This window comes from Syngnathus acus, chromosome 16, assembly GCF_901709675.1.
Source record: "Syngnathus acus chromosome 16, fSynAcu1.2, whole genome shotgun sequence".
Classification (NCBI taxonomy): domain Eukaryota; kingdom Metazoa; phylum Chordata; class Actinopteri; order Syngnathiformes; family Syngnathidae; genus Syngnathus; species Syngnathus acus.
The window spans coordinates 5,013,491-5,032,596 of record NC_051101.1 but is presented as its reverse complement, the minus strand read 5'-3'; the positions used below and the strand labels follow the sequence as shown (position 1 = coordinate 5,032,596).

General features: G+C 38.2%; 1 protein-coding gene across 6 annotated transcripts in view; it reads left to right on the top strand.

Moving 5' to 3' along the window:
- The first annotated feature begins 1,645 nt into the window (after positions 1–1,645).
- Positions 1,646–19,106, top strand: part of plecb (plectin b) — a 72,309-nt gene continuing 54,848 nt past the window's right edge. For 2 of the 6 annotated variants that reach the window (XM_037273065.1, XM_037273064.1), the window contains exon 1: positions 11,207–11,267. In XM_037273065.1, the coding sequence (XP_037128960.1) occupies positions 11,222–11,267 (46 nt within the window). In that variant the 5' untranslated portion in view covers positions 11,207–11,221. Of the gene's footprint in view, positions 1,820–11,206; positions 11,268–14,899; positions 14,940–19,106 lie in introns of those variants that run through there. The other 4 variants (XM_037273068.1, XM_037273066.1, XM_037273060.1 and 1 more) reach the window with 3 other exon arrangements.

Below are 19,106 nucleotides of genomic sequence, written 5' to 3'. Positions count from 1 at the left end.
GTGCACTCTGTGATTGGCTGGCGACTCGTTTACGGTTTGCAGTGACACCTTGCCTAAAGTCGAGCTTCAGCTCACCCGTGACAATAGTGCGGATAAGCTATAGAGAAAATGCAATGGAATGTTTTTTTTTGTTTTTTTTTTACTTTAAAAAATATATATAATAATTAAATAACATAATGTAGGCATCCGACACCCGTTCAATGGTATAAATGTATGACTTCTTCTACAGATCAGATAGCGCTGCTTGCGGATCAGGTCGCCACAAAGTTTTTGTGCCCTAAAATATCAAAGGCCGCCGCCAAAGCCCTGTCTAAATATGAGAGTCCCTGTAAATGCCCGTCTTTTCTTTCTGAAGTCCATAGCCATCTCTTTTGTCTTCTTCCTATTGATGCAGTGCTTACTATCTTTGCAGTATTCCACCAGATTTTCTACCTCCTCGCTGTACTCGAACACCAAGATGTTTAATAAGAGTATATTTATTATAGCAAAATTATAGTATGTTATTGATTAGGGTTGCACAATGTGTATAACTTGATGCATTGTCATTAGTGATGCACTGGGCTTTTACGGCCTAATGTGTCAGAAAAAAAGATATCTGATGTTATGTGATATTAGAGAAGTGTAAAAGAGAGCGAAAAAAAAAAGTATTTACTTTCACATCCCAAGCATACCAAACTGTTCTCCGTAAAATGGAGTACATGTCCATAATCAAGGCCTTCTTTATGATTTAGTACTGGATTCACCCGACACACAATGCACCAGTCAGCATTTGAACTGACTGTGCTTCATCCAGGAAAGAGTGCTTGCTGTTGCCAAGTTGGACTGTCAAGAACTGAGTCTGCAGGGATTTCCTTTTGCTACTATGTAACCCCACTGTTCGAGGCTAACAGGCACAGCCTTGTAAACATATTTCAAATCGTGCAGTGGTAAACACGATCAGGGAAGCTTATGAAAAGAAAAATGTCAATGATCTGAAATATTTCATCTCTTGTGTGTAGTCACTTGGTTGTGACTTGTTTTCAGACACTATATGTAAGCTTTAAAACTATTTAGATGCATGGAAACGGTTAGTTTGTCATTGCAAATTGCTCGCATAATGTTTGTGTATAATTCTTCGGTTACTCAAGTGAAATAATTACTTTACTTTGTTCTACATTCATTGTGCCAAAGTTATCAAAGAAAAAAATAATGTGTCTCCTTATGAAGTTAATAATGAGGATTCAATCAAAATAAGCAATTGTCTTTAGTCTTCGCTTCGTTTGCTTAGTTTGTTAGTCAAAAGCATTGATATGTTTGTGCAGTAGCATTTTCGATACAACCCTTGAATCAATGAGTTGCGCCGGTGTCCCTGATATGTGTTTACTGAGTGTATACTGACATCCATAACATTCCAGTTGAGTTGAAGTGTTACCATTAAGAGCAGTTCTTGAACTCTGCTCTTACGACAATGCAAGAATAAGCAGTGAGTGAGTGCCTGCCCTTCTGGTCAGTGTATCTTTAAAAGGAGGGGCTGGACATTTATACTCGTTTTAGTGAGTGTGTGTGTTTGAGGTGTATGGGGGGGGGCGTGTGTGTGTGTGAAGCTTGTTCGTGGAATGAAGTTGGCAGCTGTGGAGGGTTCACACACAGCTGAGAGAGTTGATAGACAACAGCTCAGACTTACAAACTAATTCAAATAGGAATAAGTAGACTTGCAGGAGAAGGAGGGAAGAGGGTGAGAGTGCCGGCATGGCCGTGTATGAACCCGCCTACCTGCCTCCGGACGCTGAGGAGCAGGACTTCATCCAAGCGTATGAAAGCGTCAGAGAGAAGTATAAAGGTGAGAGCCTGTCTGGTGGCATCATGTGCATGATACATTGAAGACACATTTTAGTCGTTTGCACAAGTCCCGGGCTATTTGTCAGGTTATTGACCTATTCTGTTTATGCCTTGATGTTGTATATGTTTGGACTTGCAGTGTAGGTATTGATGATTAATTTTGGATTGGTACATAGGTTTTAAGTCTTGTGTGTTGAGGGTTACAAAAGTCCATGTTTTACTCTACATGTGTGACTGTCGCAGTAAGCCTGCTCTTGTCACCTCTGACCCTAATGAGGCAATTAGATGGGGGATTAGGACTGACTGGATTTCTGATTATTTTCCTACACAGACACGGCATCATCTCAACTCATTATTACCGAATCCTTTTACATTTAGCTACTTTGTCACACTTGGTGCACCCAAAAGGTACTGCTTTTCTACCCTTGACACTTTGGAAAATACTTTCATCTTGGTTGACCTTGGAGAATGGCAAATCTTTTGTATTGAATGAACCATTTGTACCTAAAATTTATATTTGATAGATGAGTTAATTTGACCCTGTCTCTTCTAGCACAGTTTGCTTTTACACCTTCTTTGGTCAAATTCTCGCATGGCAAGGTTACAAATAGTAAGTGTAAAAGTGGCCATTGAACGTACCTATAGTCTTTACACAAAAGGTTTTACAGGCTTCTTGTACTTCTTCCAATCAAATGACACATATTGAGCCAATTTCTTTAATTATTTTCAGCTATCAATGGTTCATTTTTAATAGCAGCATCTTTTTTTGGTATTGATATTCACTTTAATTGTGGCTTTCCTTTATCATATCAATATACTACATTGGTGTCAAATTTGAACAAAAATGAAAATAAAAAGAAGATGCAGATTGATCATCAAAATGATATTCATGATTAATCGCTTCAATTAGTTGTTAATTATGGGCTTCAGGAACTTGCTCAATAACTTGCAAAAGAAGAGCAGGGGAGAAGAAATTTCTGCAATAGTAACAAAGTTGTTCCAAGCATTCATGGTCGTTAACATGAATCACTGTTCTGTTTGTTGTGCTGGTTCTTTGCAAGGTTATGAGAAGCAGGAGCTCGTTCTGTGGCAGTTGTTTATGTTACAGGCGTTCCACTCTGTTCCCTTCTAGACACAATCAGTGTTGCATTACGTTACTGTATGCACTCCTTATTAAGGCACATATTTTTCATCATTCACTTCATCTTCATGTTTCTTTCATCAGCCTGCATCAAAGCCAATCTGTTTTTCCTGCAGAAATCACTGGTTTCAGAATTCTTCTTGAAAGTCTTACTATGAGCACAGCTTGTTTAGAAAATGAAAACTGTCAAGTATAAATAACTTGGTCCCACCTAAAAACCTTATTTAGCAGTATTTAACCAAATGAAGGCTCTGACCAATTGATTAAATTTAGATGTTTTTTTTTTTTTTTTTAGTCATACTGTGTGCATACATGTCGGATTGCACACTGTAATTTGATTTTGCATCTGTCATCACTTATTGAAGATGATACTCAAGAATATATAAAATAAAAATATATGTTGATTGCTAGTTTCCATTCTGAAGTCTGAAGTAGAGTATGTTGTCAACCTCGGGATGCTGAGCTATACATCCTTGACACAACATCCTTGACAAGATACATTCTTGACATGACAACTCCTCAGTCAGCATTAATCTGTTTGGCATCAAATAAGAAGTTCACAACATCAGTAAAATATTGCCCTCCCTTTAATTTGTTTATTTTATCTTATAAATGAACAGTTAACTGGTTCATTGACAGTTCATGTTTCCTTTACTCGACCAAGAAAGCAATGCCTATCCCTTTGAAAAATATCATCCAGGCCTTTTATAATATGATTGCACTAAGTACGCTACGTCTAATATTACTCGCTGGTCATTGCCTGCCTTAATTTGCAGTGCTTTGGATGGGAGAGCCCTGTCCATTGTCCCGTTGACTTCTTTGGAAACATACGCGAGCAGCAGCTGAAGTAGAAGTAGTTCCAGGCACACCTAAGGGGGATTACCCAGTTCTGCTGGGTGGATTGCTGATAGAGCACAACCATGGTTGGCATCCATCTTTTGCCAAAGCAAGTGTTCTATATGGCCCAGTCTTTTGGTATGCAGGACCTGAAATAATCCCAATATAGCCAGGGACATTTTCAATCATCCAATTAGCCTGTTGTTTTTGGCAAGCTTGGCTGCAGTCATTTAAATTCCCATTTCTTATTGCTGTAAATCCTTGTCCAAATGACACTCCAGAAATATAATACGTTAATCGACAATCTGCAGACATCTACACACCTGTTTAAATGCTATTTTTGTGATATTAAAAAAAAACAAGAGCAATAATTACTAATTCCAAAAGATTTCCCAATTTGTGAACCTGTTACACTCAATAGAGGAAAACAAGTTGATTTTTGAGAAGGGAAGCAATAATAAACAACAGAGATAATGAGTTTGCACAAGTGTGCAGATTATATTATAAGTGGGGATAAGGTTGTGTTCAGTTTACCAGTCAAATTCAAACTCATTTTAAATGAAAGTCGGCATTTACCAGCCGTCATTTCAAGTGGTCTTTAAAGTTCAGATGTTGCCATGCTTTTTGGGTAATATTATCGAGCAACGTAAGATGAGTCCTCTGAGATTCTACAGCATCAGAAGCAGCGCTTTGTTCAAAGGTATCAGTGAGGAGAAGAGAACAAAAGAGTTTCCAAGGCATCCATTATCGTGCAACGCAATAAAGACACGTCAAGTGCCGAATATATGCCACAAGAGTGATGTTTTGAAAGAACTTGACATTCTTCCAAAATTGTTGAAAAGACGAGGAGAATACTGTTCAGGACGTTCTGCCAACAGGCTGACAACAGGGGTAAAGGAATTTTGCAAAAACACACTTGAAATCTCTCAAACACTTCTGGGAAAATGCGTTACATGATCCAATGAAACCAAGGTTGAACCTTTTGGCAGTAATTCTAAAAGGTATTTTTGCCAGAGAGGTTTGCAACACTTCTCTCCAGCAAAAGAATGGCATGATGGCGACTATCTATCAATCTCTCTGTGATATGAATAATTAAGAGGTCTTTTCAACACTAGCTCTGTGTGGTGGGTTTCACTTTTGCTATGATTTTCCACTTCCTGAAGGATGATGTCATGTGTCGCATCATCTCTTCAAGCTCACTTCTCAGAGTATATCAACAAGAACAAAGCCTTTGGATTTTGTATGATCTCAGAGTCTCTGTCATGGCCCGCTGACTGCGGGGCGCTGCCTTGGAGATCAGGGTGAGATTAACGTAGAAGAAAAAGAGGGGGAAGGATCCGGCTGTGGGTAGTCACACCATCGTGGTCACCCTTGGTGCACCTTGGTTGGGTATGTGTTTAATGATGGCCCAATAAACTGAGCAGAGATGAGCAGCAGAGAAATGGGCCAAATATTCACCAGCTGTCGCAGCCCGGCATTGGCCCTTGGTGTGAAGACTGCTTGGCTGCTGAAGACTGTCTTGCCGGCATCTGTGAACGTGTGCATGTCCCTCAGAAGAAACTAGAGAAATGTGGCAAAGTTCAGAAAGTGATCCGGCTGAGGAATTTTTAAAACTAAGAAAATTCTTTTTCATGGAACAGTTCCGCAGCAGCAGAAGTAGTATTCCACTTGGAGCTTCATGCAAAGTTAGCCACAGTGCATGTGAATGAGGTTTTTAGCTTCACATGTGTTGACATGCTGTCAGAAATGTGCAGCCATGTGTTGTCCCTTCTATGTTTTATATACAACTATTTCATGTCTTGCATTGATCAGCACGGTCATGCATCTTTGGGGAAAAGATTACTGGAGGGCATGATAACACAACTGCAATGGATTCCTTCAGGGCCTTTTATGGGAGCAAGAGCGCTCCAAAGGGATGCTTCCCCATCTGACATCCTTCCTGTCAGACATTTACTGTGACCACATGGCAGGAAACAAGTTACTATCATTTTAAAAAGAAACAAAACAAAACTGCTACTGTTGTTGGTCAAACTGTAAGCACAGAGTTCCACTTAATGGACTCTTACTTTTCCCTGTCTATTTAAAATGGATTTCTTGCCTTGCATAATTATTTGCAATCATGTGTATGGACATTCCAACTTTTGGTCATACGATCGACACACGGAATGCAATAAATCAGCATTCACTTGATTATCTGTGGATTTTGTTGTTGTGAATGAAACAGGACAAAAAAAGCATATAAATGGAAAATGTTTTGAAAGAAAGAATTTTTTTGCCAAAAAAGTTCAATCATCTCATCTCTCCATTGATCATTTAAATGACATTCACGCATGTGTAATTTATAATAATATAAGAATAATAATAATGAAAATCCCCCTGACACCTGATCGGATGCTTGTTGTGTGATACAGTGTACTGATGTTTGACAGTGAGTTGTCTTGCCTTATTTGTTGTCAACGGTTTCCTGACACTGCCAGGCGTTGACTTTATTGGTGGCAAGTGGTATTCAGAGCAGCTGGAGCCAGTGTGACAGTCACCAACCACAAAGTCCAGGAATGTCTCAACAGGTCACCCCTCACAGCTGACACTCTTGGGTGACTGCACCTCATGCGTGCTTTCTCACTCTTTCATTCTGTCTCTCTGTCTGTCTCTCTGTTGCTCTGTCTCGCTCTCTCTTTCTCCCTCACTCTCTCTCTCTCTGTCTTTCTCCTCTCAAAATAGATCTCTCTGGTCGTCAGTCAAAATTCATTAAAGCAAATTGAATAGCAAAACTGACAGCGACTTTAATTTTTTTGACAAATGAACTGCCGAGACTGTCCCAAAAAGCATTGCTGGACGCATGCTCCTTTTCATGTGGCCTCACATGTTGAGGAGTCACCTCTAAATCAGTAAGCATCGCTTCCATAGTGGCAAATAAGCCACACATATGACAAGGATCGTCATCGCAAAGAGATGGCAAAAATTGCTTTTGAAATTAGATGCTCCTCAAATAAGTAACTATTTCACAAGAAATAGAAAAAATGTTGAGATCTTACGAAAACACAGGAAGTGGTGCATCATGCCCTCTAAGCAGATCACTTAATCTCTTTTGAGTCTCGATACCAAAGAAGGATGAGGTGTGTTAACTCGGAATACCTTTCACAGGGATTCTGTCCAGCTCTGACAGAAGATGTGGTTAGGTAGTTAAAAACTGCCTTAAATGGCAGGTCTGACTCCACGAGCTACACACTGCTCAGTTACATAAAAGGTATGAATAAAATCTTCGGACATAATAAATGGCTGTTAAACTAAACAGAGCCTCCTACACGTTCATGTTTCTGTTGACTGTGAGGTCCCTGAGGGGTGTGGCTGCTCTCCCTCGGAGCACAGGTCAAAAGGCAAACCCTGGAAAAAAAACAACTACTCCTCCCATTTGTTTGTCTTATCTCAAAGCTCCAATCACTGCTAATTTGGTCTTTCCTGTAACATTGGAACTACCCTTTACTATTACATCAGGATAATACAAAACTGTGTGGCTATGTTTGTCCTCTTGCCACCTTCCAACTTGTCGTATATCTTAGATGTGTGTATCGAGTGTGTGGAATTAACCTTGTGTATATTGACGTTGCTATGGCTGACGCAAAACCTTGATGTGTAGCAGAACCATGAAGGCTTACATCGGTGGAATGCCTTTGTACAGTATTTTGTCTTTGACTTTTGTAATCTTTCCATGAATTCAGATTTGAAGGTGGTGGATGAATTGTTGTAAACAGAGGCGTACATTTCAGCTGTACAGTTGCTTGAGCTGTATTTTGGTTTTATTAAAGTCAATGTTTTGTCATTAAAACATTGTCAGGATAATGCAATTTGGTACATAATGGCTATGTATGTAAAAACAAAAAAATCAAACTGAGTTTGGCTCTAATTTGTGAAAAGTAGGATTGAAGTTAGTGTCTTTAGAGGTATGTGAAAAATCTGGAGGAGCCAATGAAAATTCTGGATGAAACCTTCAGTGTTTCCCACTGGACCAGAATGTATTTGCAGTGGTGTGTATCTGGCGGCTCAGCTGGCTTGAGTGTGTAGTGGGTAGATTTACTCATAAATAAGTGGGCCGAACTACTCATATTCCTCAAGCGCAATATTAATGAGAATGCTGTGCTTAGACTGGCAGGGGCCCACACAACATATTATTGCAAAGACAATATTTGGATTGACATCTGCTTTAACGGGTAAGGACATTTTTTGTAATAGGGATTTTGAAGACATGGTTTGGCTCAGTTGTGTGGTTAATAAAACAAGCCCAAATTTTACAATCACTGCAATAACTAAACTAAACTGAGTCAAGCTCATTATTTCAGCATTCATACTTTTTAACAAACAAAATGTGCTTTACCTGCAGACTTTCACATTTAATTGAAGGTAGTATTCGCATGCAAATTAGGTGAACATAAAATGTTTGAGGGACCTGCAGTGACCTAGCGTCATATATCCTTAGGTGAGCCAAGTGTCTGTGACAATCAAAATATAGCAGTCAGAAACATAGCAAGGTTGTGGCAGGTGTAGAGAACGTTTGCAGAAAGTTGTCAGTGATCAGCCTACAAGATCATCATTCTCCCATCTCGTTTTACCATTGCTCCCTTCTCTAAATAAACTAGTGCCTAGCATGAAATCAACTACTGTCCATACTGTCATTGTTACATGACTAGATGCCTTTTATATTTGCTTCTACTGATATTGCATTACTCATGATATGAGCATTACATGGGCTAGAGTTTCTGTACCATAATCCTGTACCCTGGCTACAAACTAATTTGACAAACAAACAAACCCTTCCATTAAGTAAAATGTGCGTGTTGCAAAACCTGCATCCCCAGGGATGTTGTGGTAAACAGCAATTACAGGATTTAATTAGATTTTATGTGTGCATGACCCTACAAAATTGTAATTTCTCTGTAAGTGTAGGCCTTTCCTAAATGCTCCTTTGGACGAAGACAATATTTAAATTTCCTGGGAACATCACCTGCTTCAAATAAATAGAATATTTGCATCACCCGTTTTAAGATTATTTTGTCTTTGAATAAATTGTGTGTACACGTTTTTCAGTTATGTTGCATTAACTATTACTACAATATACAGTATATTTTTTTCCATTCAGTTTTATCTTTACCCACCATCTAATTTCTGAATGGGTATCCATTGTCGTCATGTCCTGGACATTGTATAGTTGGAGGGATGGAGACAAGGTGCTAAAGTTTCATTTTCCATTCAGCTGTTGAGTTTATACAGACATACAAGTCCTGCCAGCTCCATGCAGGCTCTTCCGTGAAGGCTCCTTTTTGTCGTCACTTGGCAAAGTCAGTGTTTCCAGTGAGCAAACAGCCCTGACTAGATTGCTGTCCACCTACCACCATTCTTTAGAATTAAAATAATGACAAAAACATGGCTCTATAGAATGAGCTGGCATAAAACAATTATCATGTGAAAATTGTGTGATATTGCAGAACCTTAAATAGCATTTTGAATCGGACTCTAAAAGGTACGTATGTGGTTATATTTAGATTGAGAAGAAAATGACAGCATCTTTCCACTGATGCAACTGGTTCAACTCTAACTCTCATGCCCATTTGTATGGCATGAGTTAGGCATATCTTTTTTTTTTGTAGACGCGATTCAGATGTTTAAAATTGTAATGGGGCCATCTTTTATTTGAAAAGTATTGTATTAACCCCTCCTGAAATCTGACCTGTCACTTTGTATGAGGAAAATCACTTAATGTACTGTGGAGGATTTTACATCAGTATTTTGTGTCAGCCTAGTGGAAGAAATGCCCAAACTTTCAATTCACAATCTGCCAGACTATGGCATTCCATCCAATGGCTTAACTATTTTATTACTGACTACAACAGTAGCGTCTGTCTTGGATGAAAACACAAACTGGGTGATTGGTGTCCAGTACTCTAAGCCACCGCATTGGGCCAGAGATTTCACTGGGTGAGTGACCTCAGGCAGGAGGAATGTTTTGTCTGGCTGGCCATTTTAACGCTACCATTCTTATGAAGACATCAAAGAGTCAAATTGCTTATTAGACACTTTGGTACAGTTTAGTCAAGCCACCCCCTCAGAAAAAGAAGAAATCAGCAAAGACAGATAAAGAAGAACAGGAGATCAAGTGACTTTTGCAGAAATGTTAAACTGTATACATCTACATTTAGAGTATTGACTTGAACTTTGGTATTTAATAATGTCATGAATACTTCAAACACACCGAAAGGCAGGAAGGAACTTTCATTTTATTGGAATTTTCTGATGCTGGGGGCATACAGATTAGAGATTCAAACGCCATTGAAATTGAGTTCAGCAACAAAAGTTGGCAACAAAACATTTCAAAATAAAAGCCTGGTCCAGTGTGTTCCAATATTTTTTATTTTAACAAACCACCACACCCAAGGAAAACCAACCAAATACAGAAGAGGTGACTGCCAAGGTGTCAATTTTGACACAAAATGGAGAGTATCATAACATTGAGTGGCAGTACTGTGCTTCACCACTATGTAACTAATGGTGTAGTCATCTTTTTATTTTTGCCGCCCAATTCAATAAATGTGTATTATTGTGCAGTAAAGTCCCCAGTATCTAGCAATAATTTTCATTTATCCCAGTTTAGTATGATCTGCATAACATCATATTTTAAGTTAAAATGGTGAACTTTTTAAAAATAGAATATGAAACATAATTAGGTACAATGCTATGAGGATTATGATTTATTTAAACTGACACCGTCAAAGAGCTATTAAGAGTAACTGGTCTGCATCATAATAAAATGTAATTATAACAGTTATGCCTTTTTTCCAACTACATGATAAGGAAAAATATATTAGGATAAATTCAGCATTGCTGACCCATCTGGCTGTGATGTTCTTAATCAAAACCATACAGGTATTAGATTTCATTACGTAGCGACATTATACATTTACCTAATTCTGTGGTTTGGCTGAATGAGGTTCATTCTTAAAATGGCCCGAGGCGTTTGGGTGTATTCTTTACGTACGTACTTCCTGGTGGTGCTAAAACCGTTAAACAAATGAACATATGGTTCATAGATAGACACTTCCTGGAACTCCTTCCAATAATTTTTTTACATGAGCGAAAGTTTGGTGGAGGATGTGTGGGAGGGGTTAGGGGAGGAGCTGTTCCACGTCTATAACCATACATTGTGACGGCGAATGGGTGTGTGTTGAAGTACCAAAACAAAGATTTCCAGTCAGAAGACCTGCAGTATTCTTGCTACTGTACAATGAAGTGGATATTTGTCCAAAAGAGGTAGAAAAGCATCAAGACAAGTATTTAGTTTTCTAAGTTCCTAACCCAAACAGTTCAGGTGGTAATGCTCCTAAAGCTGCGTCATCAATATATAGAGTTTATTCGTCACTAAAGAGAAGAGCTACTATGGACAATTCAAGATCAATCCAACAAGAGATCACTTATCTGAAAGGTATTTTCCATATTTTAGACTTGCACCGTATAACAGCAAAAGTTGTCCCTATTGTGATGATGCTAAGGAAGGATATCTGAGGCAGGCATTGTTTGAGAAGCGGAAGGGAAAATAATTCCCAGTAAAAGACCTTTCCAACTCATTTGTCACTTTAACGCACATTTTTATTTTTGCAAAACTTTAACCTTTAGTTGTATTTGATTACCCTGTGGTACCTTTGTACAGTTAACATATACATACAGAATATGTAATCCGTGTATTGTACATAGGTCGTATTAGTTCAAGCACTCAGTCCACAAATTTGCCATGCAAAGTTTCCATGCAAACCTGCATCACTGACATTTCTCTTCTCGTCTGCTTGAATGTGGCAGAAACTGCGATGTCTTTTGACTACTTCACCAAAAACTGATAGGAGTGTTAAACAATGAAAGAAACATGAGCCTAGAGAGAAATAACCAATAACTTAATTTTGCATTATTTTGTGGTCAGCCCCCAGGTTACTTTTTTTTCAGATGCCAGGTTTTCAGGCTTTTCTTTCAGAACTGTCTGAATTGTGGGCTCTTTTATTGTGATTATGTGACATCTTAAACTGAAGAATCTTACGTCCCTGTACCTATAACATATGTGTTCTGTATGTGTTTATTTGTGAAAGGTAATATATAATGCAGTGTTCCATAACATGTTTTTAATTATAACAACTTTTGGCATTGTTAGGCATTGTTAGTCAATCTTATTAGTATGAAGACCTACAGGCAGTCAAACAAGAGATAAAGATAACATGTTTTTAATTATAAGAGCTTTTGGCATTGTTAGGCATTTTTATTCAATTTTATTGGTATGAAGTGCTACCTAAAACAGGCAGTCAAACAAGAGATAAAGTTTTATTGCTTTGCATCACATTCAGCCTATGAGACTGTACTACAAAGTCAGAAGCTTTTTGAAATGTGCAGTACATGGTCTTGGTCTATAAACGTAGTAGCTGTACATGTCTCAGAAGATTACCATAATTTACAGACTCTAAACTGCTACTTTTTGCACAAGCTTTGAACCCTGCATCTTATAGTCTGGTGCGTCTTATATATGAATAAAACGGGATTTTCCACTGCGTCAAATATTCAAGTGGGGCTTATCGTCCGGAAATTATGGTATGTTTAGTAGAAACCATACTCATCTTTTTAAATCTAGAGGCGATGATCTGATCAATAATTTGGATTTAAGGCTCCAATTTTATTTCTCTATCTAGCAAAAAAACAACAACAAAAAAACAACAATGATACTGCTCATAATCAATTAACCTGGACCATCCTAATTTGGATCAGTAGTAAAATGTGTCACCCGTAAACTACATATACTGTCTGCATTTAATCAATTAATACTCATACATAGTAGATGAACATGGATCCCCAGCGAGACCTGGATAAATAAAAATAAATTAAACTCACACTCAACATTTGTCACTCTGCTTCATTTTCTCTGTTTCTGTCCCACTGCTAAAAAAAAAAAAGTCTGTGACCTGTTTGACCGTTTTGTAGTTTGCAAAGAGCACTTACGTAGACAGTTTCCTTCTGTCGTACATTAACCTTGCTCTACTTCCTGGTCAGGAAAGCTGCTCAAAGCTAATAGCAACCTTTTTCCCACTCCAGTGGGATGCTGCAAGGTTGACAACCAACAATAGTGTCCTAATGTGATGCGCAGATGCAATGATGCCCTTCCTCTGATAGTTTCCCTGATTTCCGAGGAATGTCCTCTATATCCTTTGAGCTATTATTGCATGAAGGTGGCGGTTTAAACCTGGTAGTGTCTTACTGCTGTTATGCTACGAACATCTGCATCTCTTGCTGACTGACTTTTTACCAGTTTGCTGATTAGAGAGAAGTGTGTTTGCATTCAGGGTAGTGTCAGTGCTTGTGTTGCACAATGTCACATTTTGCAGTGATGTGGTGATACTGATTGTGTGAGGCAAATGTCAGGAGGGCATCTGCACAACAATGTCTAATTTTTAGGAAATATGTTGGTGTGAGTATTTTTCAGTGTGTGACTGTCCAGCATCTTAACATAGTTTTACATCAAGGTGCCATGACAGCTTGAAGCTAATGGGTTTGATTTAACTTGAATCGGGTTATTAGGATGAAGCGCTGCATTATATATCAGATAGGCGTACTTATTTTTACTTCCTCCACAAGCTAGTCTGTGACTATCAAAGGACTAGCACTAACAACAAAACGGCAGTTCCGGTGATGTCACACCATCTCATCAGATTCTGCAAATTATAAATTGATTATTATTATGCCGTGCCCAATCGATTGAGTGAACAAATTACAACTCATTCGTATGTAGCCTATGTATGTGTGTATTTTATGACTTCAGGGAGAAAGGTGGGTTACGCCCCTGGGCTGATTGCCAGTCATTAATCGGGCTCATATACTGTCGAGTGACAAACAATCGCTCCTTTACTATCACAATTAATATGTCGGTAAATTCTAAATGCATCAGAGAGTAAAAGCTGATTCTGTCCACTTGGGGGCAGCAAACCTTATTTGCTAAAAGTAAATGGTAAATGTAGAAGGACTACTACAATATCTCGGAATAGCTCATTTCCATGGTTTGTCATGTGACATGACAGAAAGGAGACACAGGATATTGTTAGTAGGTGCCAATTGGAGATGAGAACAAAATGTGTTCACCACTTTTCTCGGATTTATCTTAGCGGACTTGTTGTAACCACCAGTTGTGAGGAAAAAAAGAAAAGGCACTAAAATAGCATTTTTTTCGTGCAGCAGAGGCTGACATGAACTGAGGGATTCATGTTAGACTTTTGAATGACTACTTAAGAAGCATATGTCGGGTTACTCTGATATCTGTATGCTGGGTTAATGTGTGTGGTGTTTTGCTGCAATTTAAGGAGATGTATTAATCATTAACCTCCTGTATGGACGTATCCAGCTAAACACTTTGCCTCACAGTTCAGCTTTCACACCACCATGTCAAATATCTCAACTGCAACATGTGTCTGTATTCAGGAAGTAATTGTCTAGGAATTTAGCACATTTACCTGAGACAGATGCCCAATTTTTCACGGTATTAGCTGCATTATGTTTACGTTTAGGTTCCCATGTACTAAATAAATTATACAATGTAACATTTTCTGCCTTCTCAAGTCGGATTAAATTAAATTAAATTAAATGCAACACCTCTTTCCGCCTAGTCTGCATTTAGTGTACTTTTTATCTACATATTAGTCAACTGTACTTTTTTGTACACACAGAGACGACTATACATTTCAAAGATTTGTATACAAAGCAGAGTGAAAACATAAAGGAAAATGTCGTCATGACATTTACAAACATATTGAGATATTTTATTTAATGTTTTATCCCATAATACTGTAGGCCCTGCTTTTCAAACACTTTACACAGTTTTACACACAAGTAAAGGCATTATAATGGAGGGCGGCTCTGACCTGTGTGGGAGGGTGTGTGAGAGACTCCCATTCTGTTCAGCGAAGCATGACTTGTTTGAAAGAGAGAAGGAAAGAACATCGAGAGAGAAAGTCAAAGTTCTCTGAACAAATCTATTAACTGTGAGGGAGAGTTCTTGAGATTTGGGATTTCTTGCATTTCCAAAATATTTCGGATTTCCCGTTCCCCATGGCGTCCTTCGCTTCGAGCAAAGGTAAGACACGCTGTTGTAAGTAGATGAACAGAGGTGCAGCTTCAAACAAAGACAGGTGACAAAGCCAAGAGGTAAATGGATACAGGTGGAAAGCATACTGGGAATTTCTGAGCTACAGCAGGGATTCCACACCGCGTGTATCTCTGAGTGCTTGTTCAGTCTTTGTTACTTTGCATGTTGGAAGCTCAATGATCAAAACTTTTAATTGAACTGATATTTTAAATCTGACATTTTGAATGAATTGCTTCAGTTCAGATCATTAATTATTTCATTAAGAAAACAGGAACAAGTCACAACATAAGTTTTGCATCCGATTGTGTTTTATTTTGCTATTAGATCCACTATGCTGTGTTTTTATTTTATTTTTGGAAGCACCAATCAACATTTTTGATATTTGTATTATTACTAGGTTCAGTTCAGTTTTCATGTTTTATACATGCATTTCAAAAACAAGCAAACAATTCAGCGTGAATTCATTTCTGCAGGTGAGGGAGAGTGAAGGAATGCACAGCTGTGTCACACTCCTGTGACACTTTTGCACTTGCAGTACCTTGCCCTTGGGCAGTGCTAGGGAAGCAGAATAGCATCCCTCCAACAATCACAGTCCCAATTCATGAATCACATTTTACTATGGGTTTTAAATGTGTGACTGTGTGTACTTTATATTTCAGTAGCGTTGAGTCTATTTTTGTGCTTTTTTTTCTCATGGCACACTTTGAGGCCCACTCAGTGGAGCTGTGGAGCACTCACTGGGTGCTATTTTTCACTGTCATTGAGCTATTTTTCTGTCACTCTTTGGAATAAGAGGCTAAAATTCTCACTGATCCGTCATGGAGCCACAGAATGATTTAATGATCTCCCACAGAGGGAGAAGAACTAGTCTGCAGTTTGCGGTTGTTTGAGGTTGTTTGTCTGTTTGCAGGTCAGAAAGTTGGTATGTACACGTTCAATGTGACAAGTAGATGCTGTTTGTAGGACAGAGACTCTTGATTTTACACTGATCTACACTCACGTCCATTTTTTAGTATTTTGCTGTTTCGAAAAGATCAAACCTCTCATAGACATATATGTGCCTGCTCATCCATCACCTGCCCATCCATCATCTGTGAAATTAAACAGTAAAGTGTATCATTTTTCCCTATTTGCCACATTAATCGATAAGTGGAATTCAGAGGCTTTGTGATGAAGTCAAGCCTCCATGAATGAAATGTACATCTGGTCACTCCGATTCTGGTTTCTGAGAACAAGAAGTTGCTCTTGTTTTGTTTCATATGGTCTTGCACTTCTCTGTCACCTGTGTATTTGGCAATGTACAGGTGGACATGTTGAGCTGTGGCCCTTTTGCATGAGATGAACCCCCCCTCCCCATTCCAAACTGAGTGATTTTTCAGGTTAAAAAGAATGATAAATTCACTATAATATTTTTTTTAATTTTTCTTATCACAGATTGTCAGTCAGTCACAAAACACATAGCTACGTATGTGTGAGCTGGAACCGAACAGTTGACTTTTGGCAAGAGGTGGCATATATACAGGAAACAGACAAACAACCAGTCACTCATATGTCATACCCATGGCCAACCTGCATCGTTCTAGATTCTTTCCTTTCCCTAACATGGAGTTTATTGTAATTTGGGAAAACAACTAGAGTATTTGGAGGAACCCACATAAGCATGGTGCACAGGATAACATTGTAATACTACTTTGCCAACATAGTCATGTTTATTCTGTGTACATTTGTGAACAGAATCTTGAGCCTGTTCACTGTTCATTATGTTGCAAAATGTTTGCATTGTTTTTAACCATCTTACATGTTCTATATAGGGTTATATAGCCGTTTACTTATTTCCAATATCCAATACCCATGCATTTGCAGGAGGTGTGACTTTTTCAGTCTGCAAGTCTGCACTCAAGTGACTGTTACTTTGATAGTTTTAGCACAGTAAAGGTAAAATAACCAAACAGTTTTCCTGTTTGGGCTTGTCGGTTATGTAGGGCCGCTATTGAATTCCACCCCCTACTGGAGTCATATGGCAGTCACATCTAAGCCTGGGACTGTTGCCATTATGCATAATACCAAATAATATTTTGCTTTTTAGTACTCCATTACTTCCTTTTTCCACTGTTAGTGTACACACTGAAAGTCCAGATCTGGTCATGTTGACTTTGGTCCACGGCCCACCCAATATCTTTCTAAAGCTTTCCACCTAATCTCTTGGCCTTTACTCCCCAGTTGAGATCTTACACACCTGAAAGTACACATAGTAAAATGTTCTCTTGAGTAATAAGCTTTAAATTAGCTGGTAAAATCCAGAAGAAAATAAAATTTCTGTTCAGTCAACAGACAGAGTCACTGCTTATCCAATCAAAAAATAAACAGTATTCTCTAAATGTTATGTAGGCTTTAAACTGATTTCCTCACAGTGCTTCTGGGATCTCTAACAGCTAGACTCTTTTCCACAAAATCATCAATCAAAAGCCATCAAATCTCACCATGACCCTACCAGCTTTTCAAAATTTTCTTCAGGTTAGCAGGTCTTATTTTAGTTTGAGTGTGAAATTTCCCAGGTCAGCAATGTCATGATGTGATGGGTCAGCAGTGTGTTGGTTACAGGACAGAAATTCATACACATAGGAAACGGCACTATCACTAATATGTGGGATGTCCGATACGTTAGTAAAGCAACGTGGGTGGCAAGTGCCAGCAATGAGGTGGCACGCCCTTGCACAGAGCGGGTGAAGATCTGAATTTTTAAGATTTTCTCTTATCCCTGTTACCCAAGAAGCAGTCAACCCATTTGTGCCTTTTGTTTGTAGATGATTTAAAAAATAATAATAAAAAGGTATGTTTACCAAAATGCATTTATTTATTTAAGATTTTTTTGAATGAATTGCAGCTCATATTTTTTCAAAATGTTTTTGTGAACATTTTATCATCAACACTTTAAATGATTATACTTGGAGAACCCAACACCACTAAAACGTGACGTTTTATTATTGTCCAGTAGATGGTGATATTACCCAGTTAAGGAGAGCTGCTCCAGTTGGCCGATTCATCCATCTATACTAACTTTTAATCATTCCCCTAGACAAGTTTGACATTTTCTCTTCTCTTAAATGATGACTTAGGTGTTTTTGTAATATAAACAGCCACCCATAATTTGTTTGAATTTCATTTTGGTCTGTGCATTGAGAATGTAACATGAAAGACATAGTTTTCCAAATATAACTTAAGTAATATTATACAGTGGATTTAAAATATCCATGCTTCAATTAGTCCACATGTTTTTATTAACACACTTTGAATATATGTTGAGATATACATAGTGGACAAGACTATGTATTTATTGTTCGCACTTACAAATGACTCAAATACATTCTCTGTGTTTCTTTTTCAGGTGAGTGTCCACTCTTCAGTTGATTCTTTGTGACAAGATGTAATTGTCAACGTCTGAAGCTGTCAAGACTCATAAGTATTCTGACAACATTTAAACACACACACAGACACGCACGCACACACACACCCTGCAATCATTGTTACATCAGATATTAGAGATTAAAGATAAATGTGCACGCGTGTTTTAATATATATTTTGATATTATGCTTCTCAAGGCTTGGTTCAAAAACCTCCCACCTGATCAATGTGTTCTTTTGAAATTCATCTGTAATATTTTACATGCAGCTGACTACATCTGTATTGACCTTGTAACACCTGTGTGTAGCCAAGCCCCCATCATGGAGCAGGTTATAATTTAGTTGGAGAAAGGTGCATTTTTCTGGGCTTTACTCAAATCGGCCACAACAAGAATAAGAGTAACTGTACATATACGTTTTATATGTTGTATTATTTGCAGTAGTCCTGTTTCATCCTCAAGCAAACATATATTCTGCATATCACTGTCATACACACATCTCAACTATGCAGGCTCTTCCACTGCCCTAAAAGTACTACTTTTTTTGCTTTGCCGTACAAGCCAGAGCTCTTCTATGATACTTCTTTTAACTGTACCCTGAGCATTAGGAAATACTCTTAATTGAATACATCTTATACAATATGATACTTTCCATTAGTTGTATTATATATTGTTAGCATCCTGATTATTTTGTCAAAATCGTTGTTTGCAGGACAAAACAATGTTCCAAACTCTTAAGTAGCTCTGTTTCCTG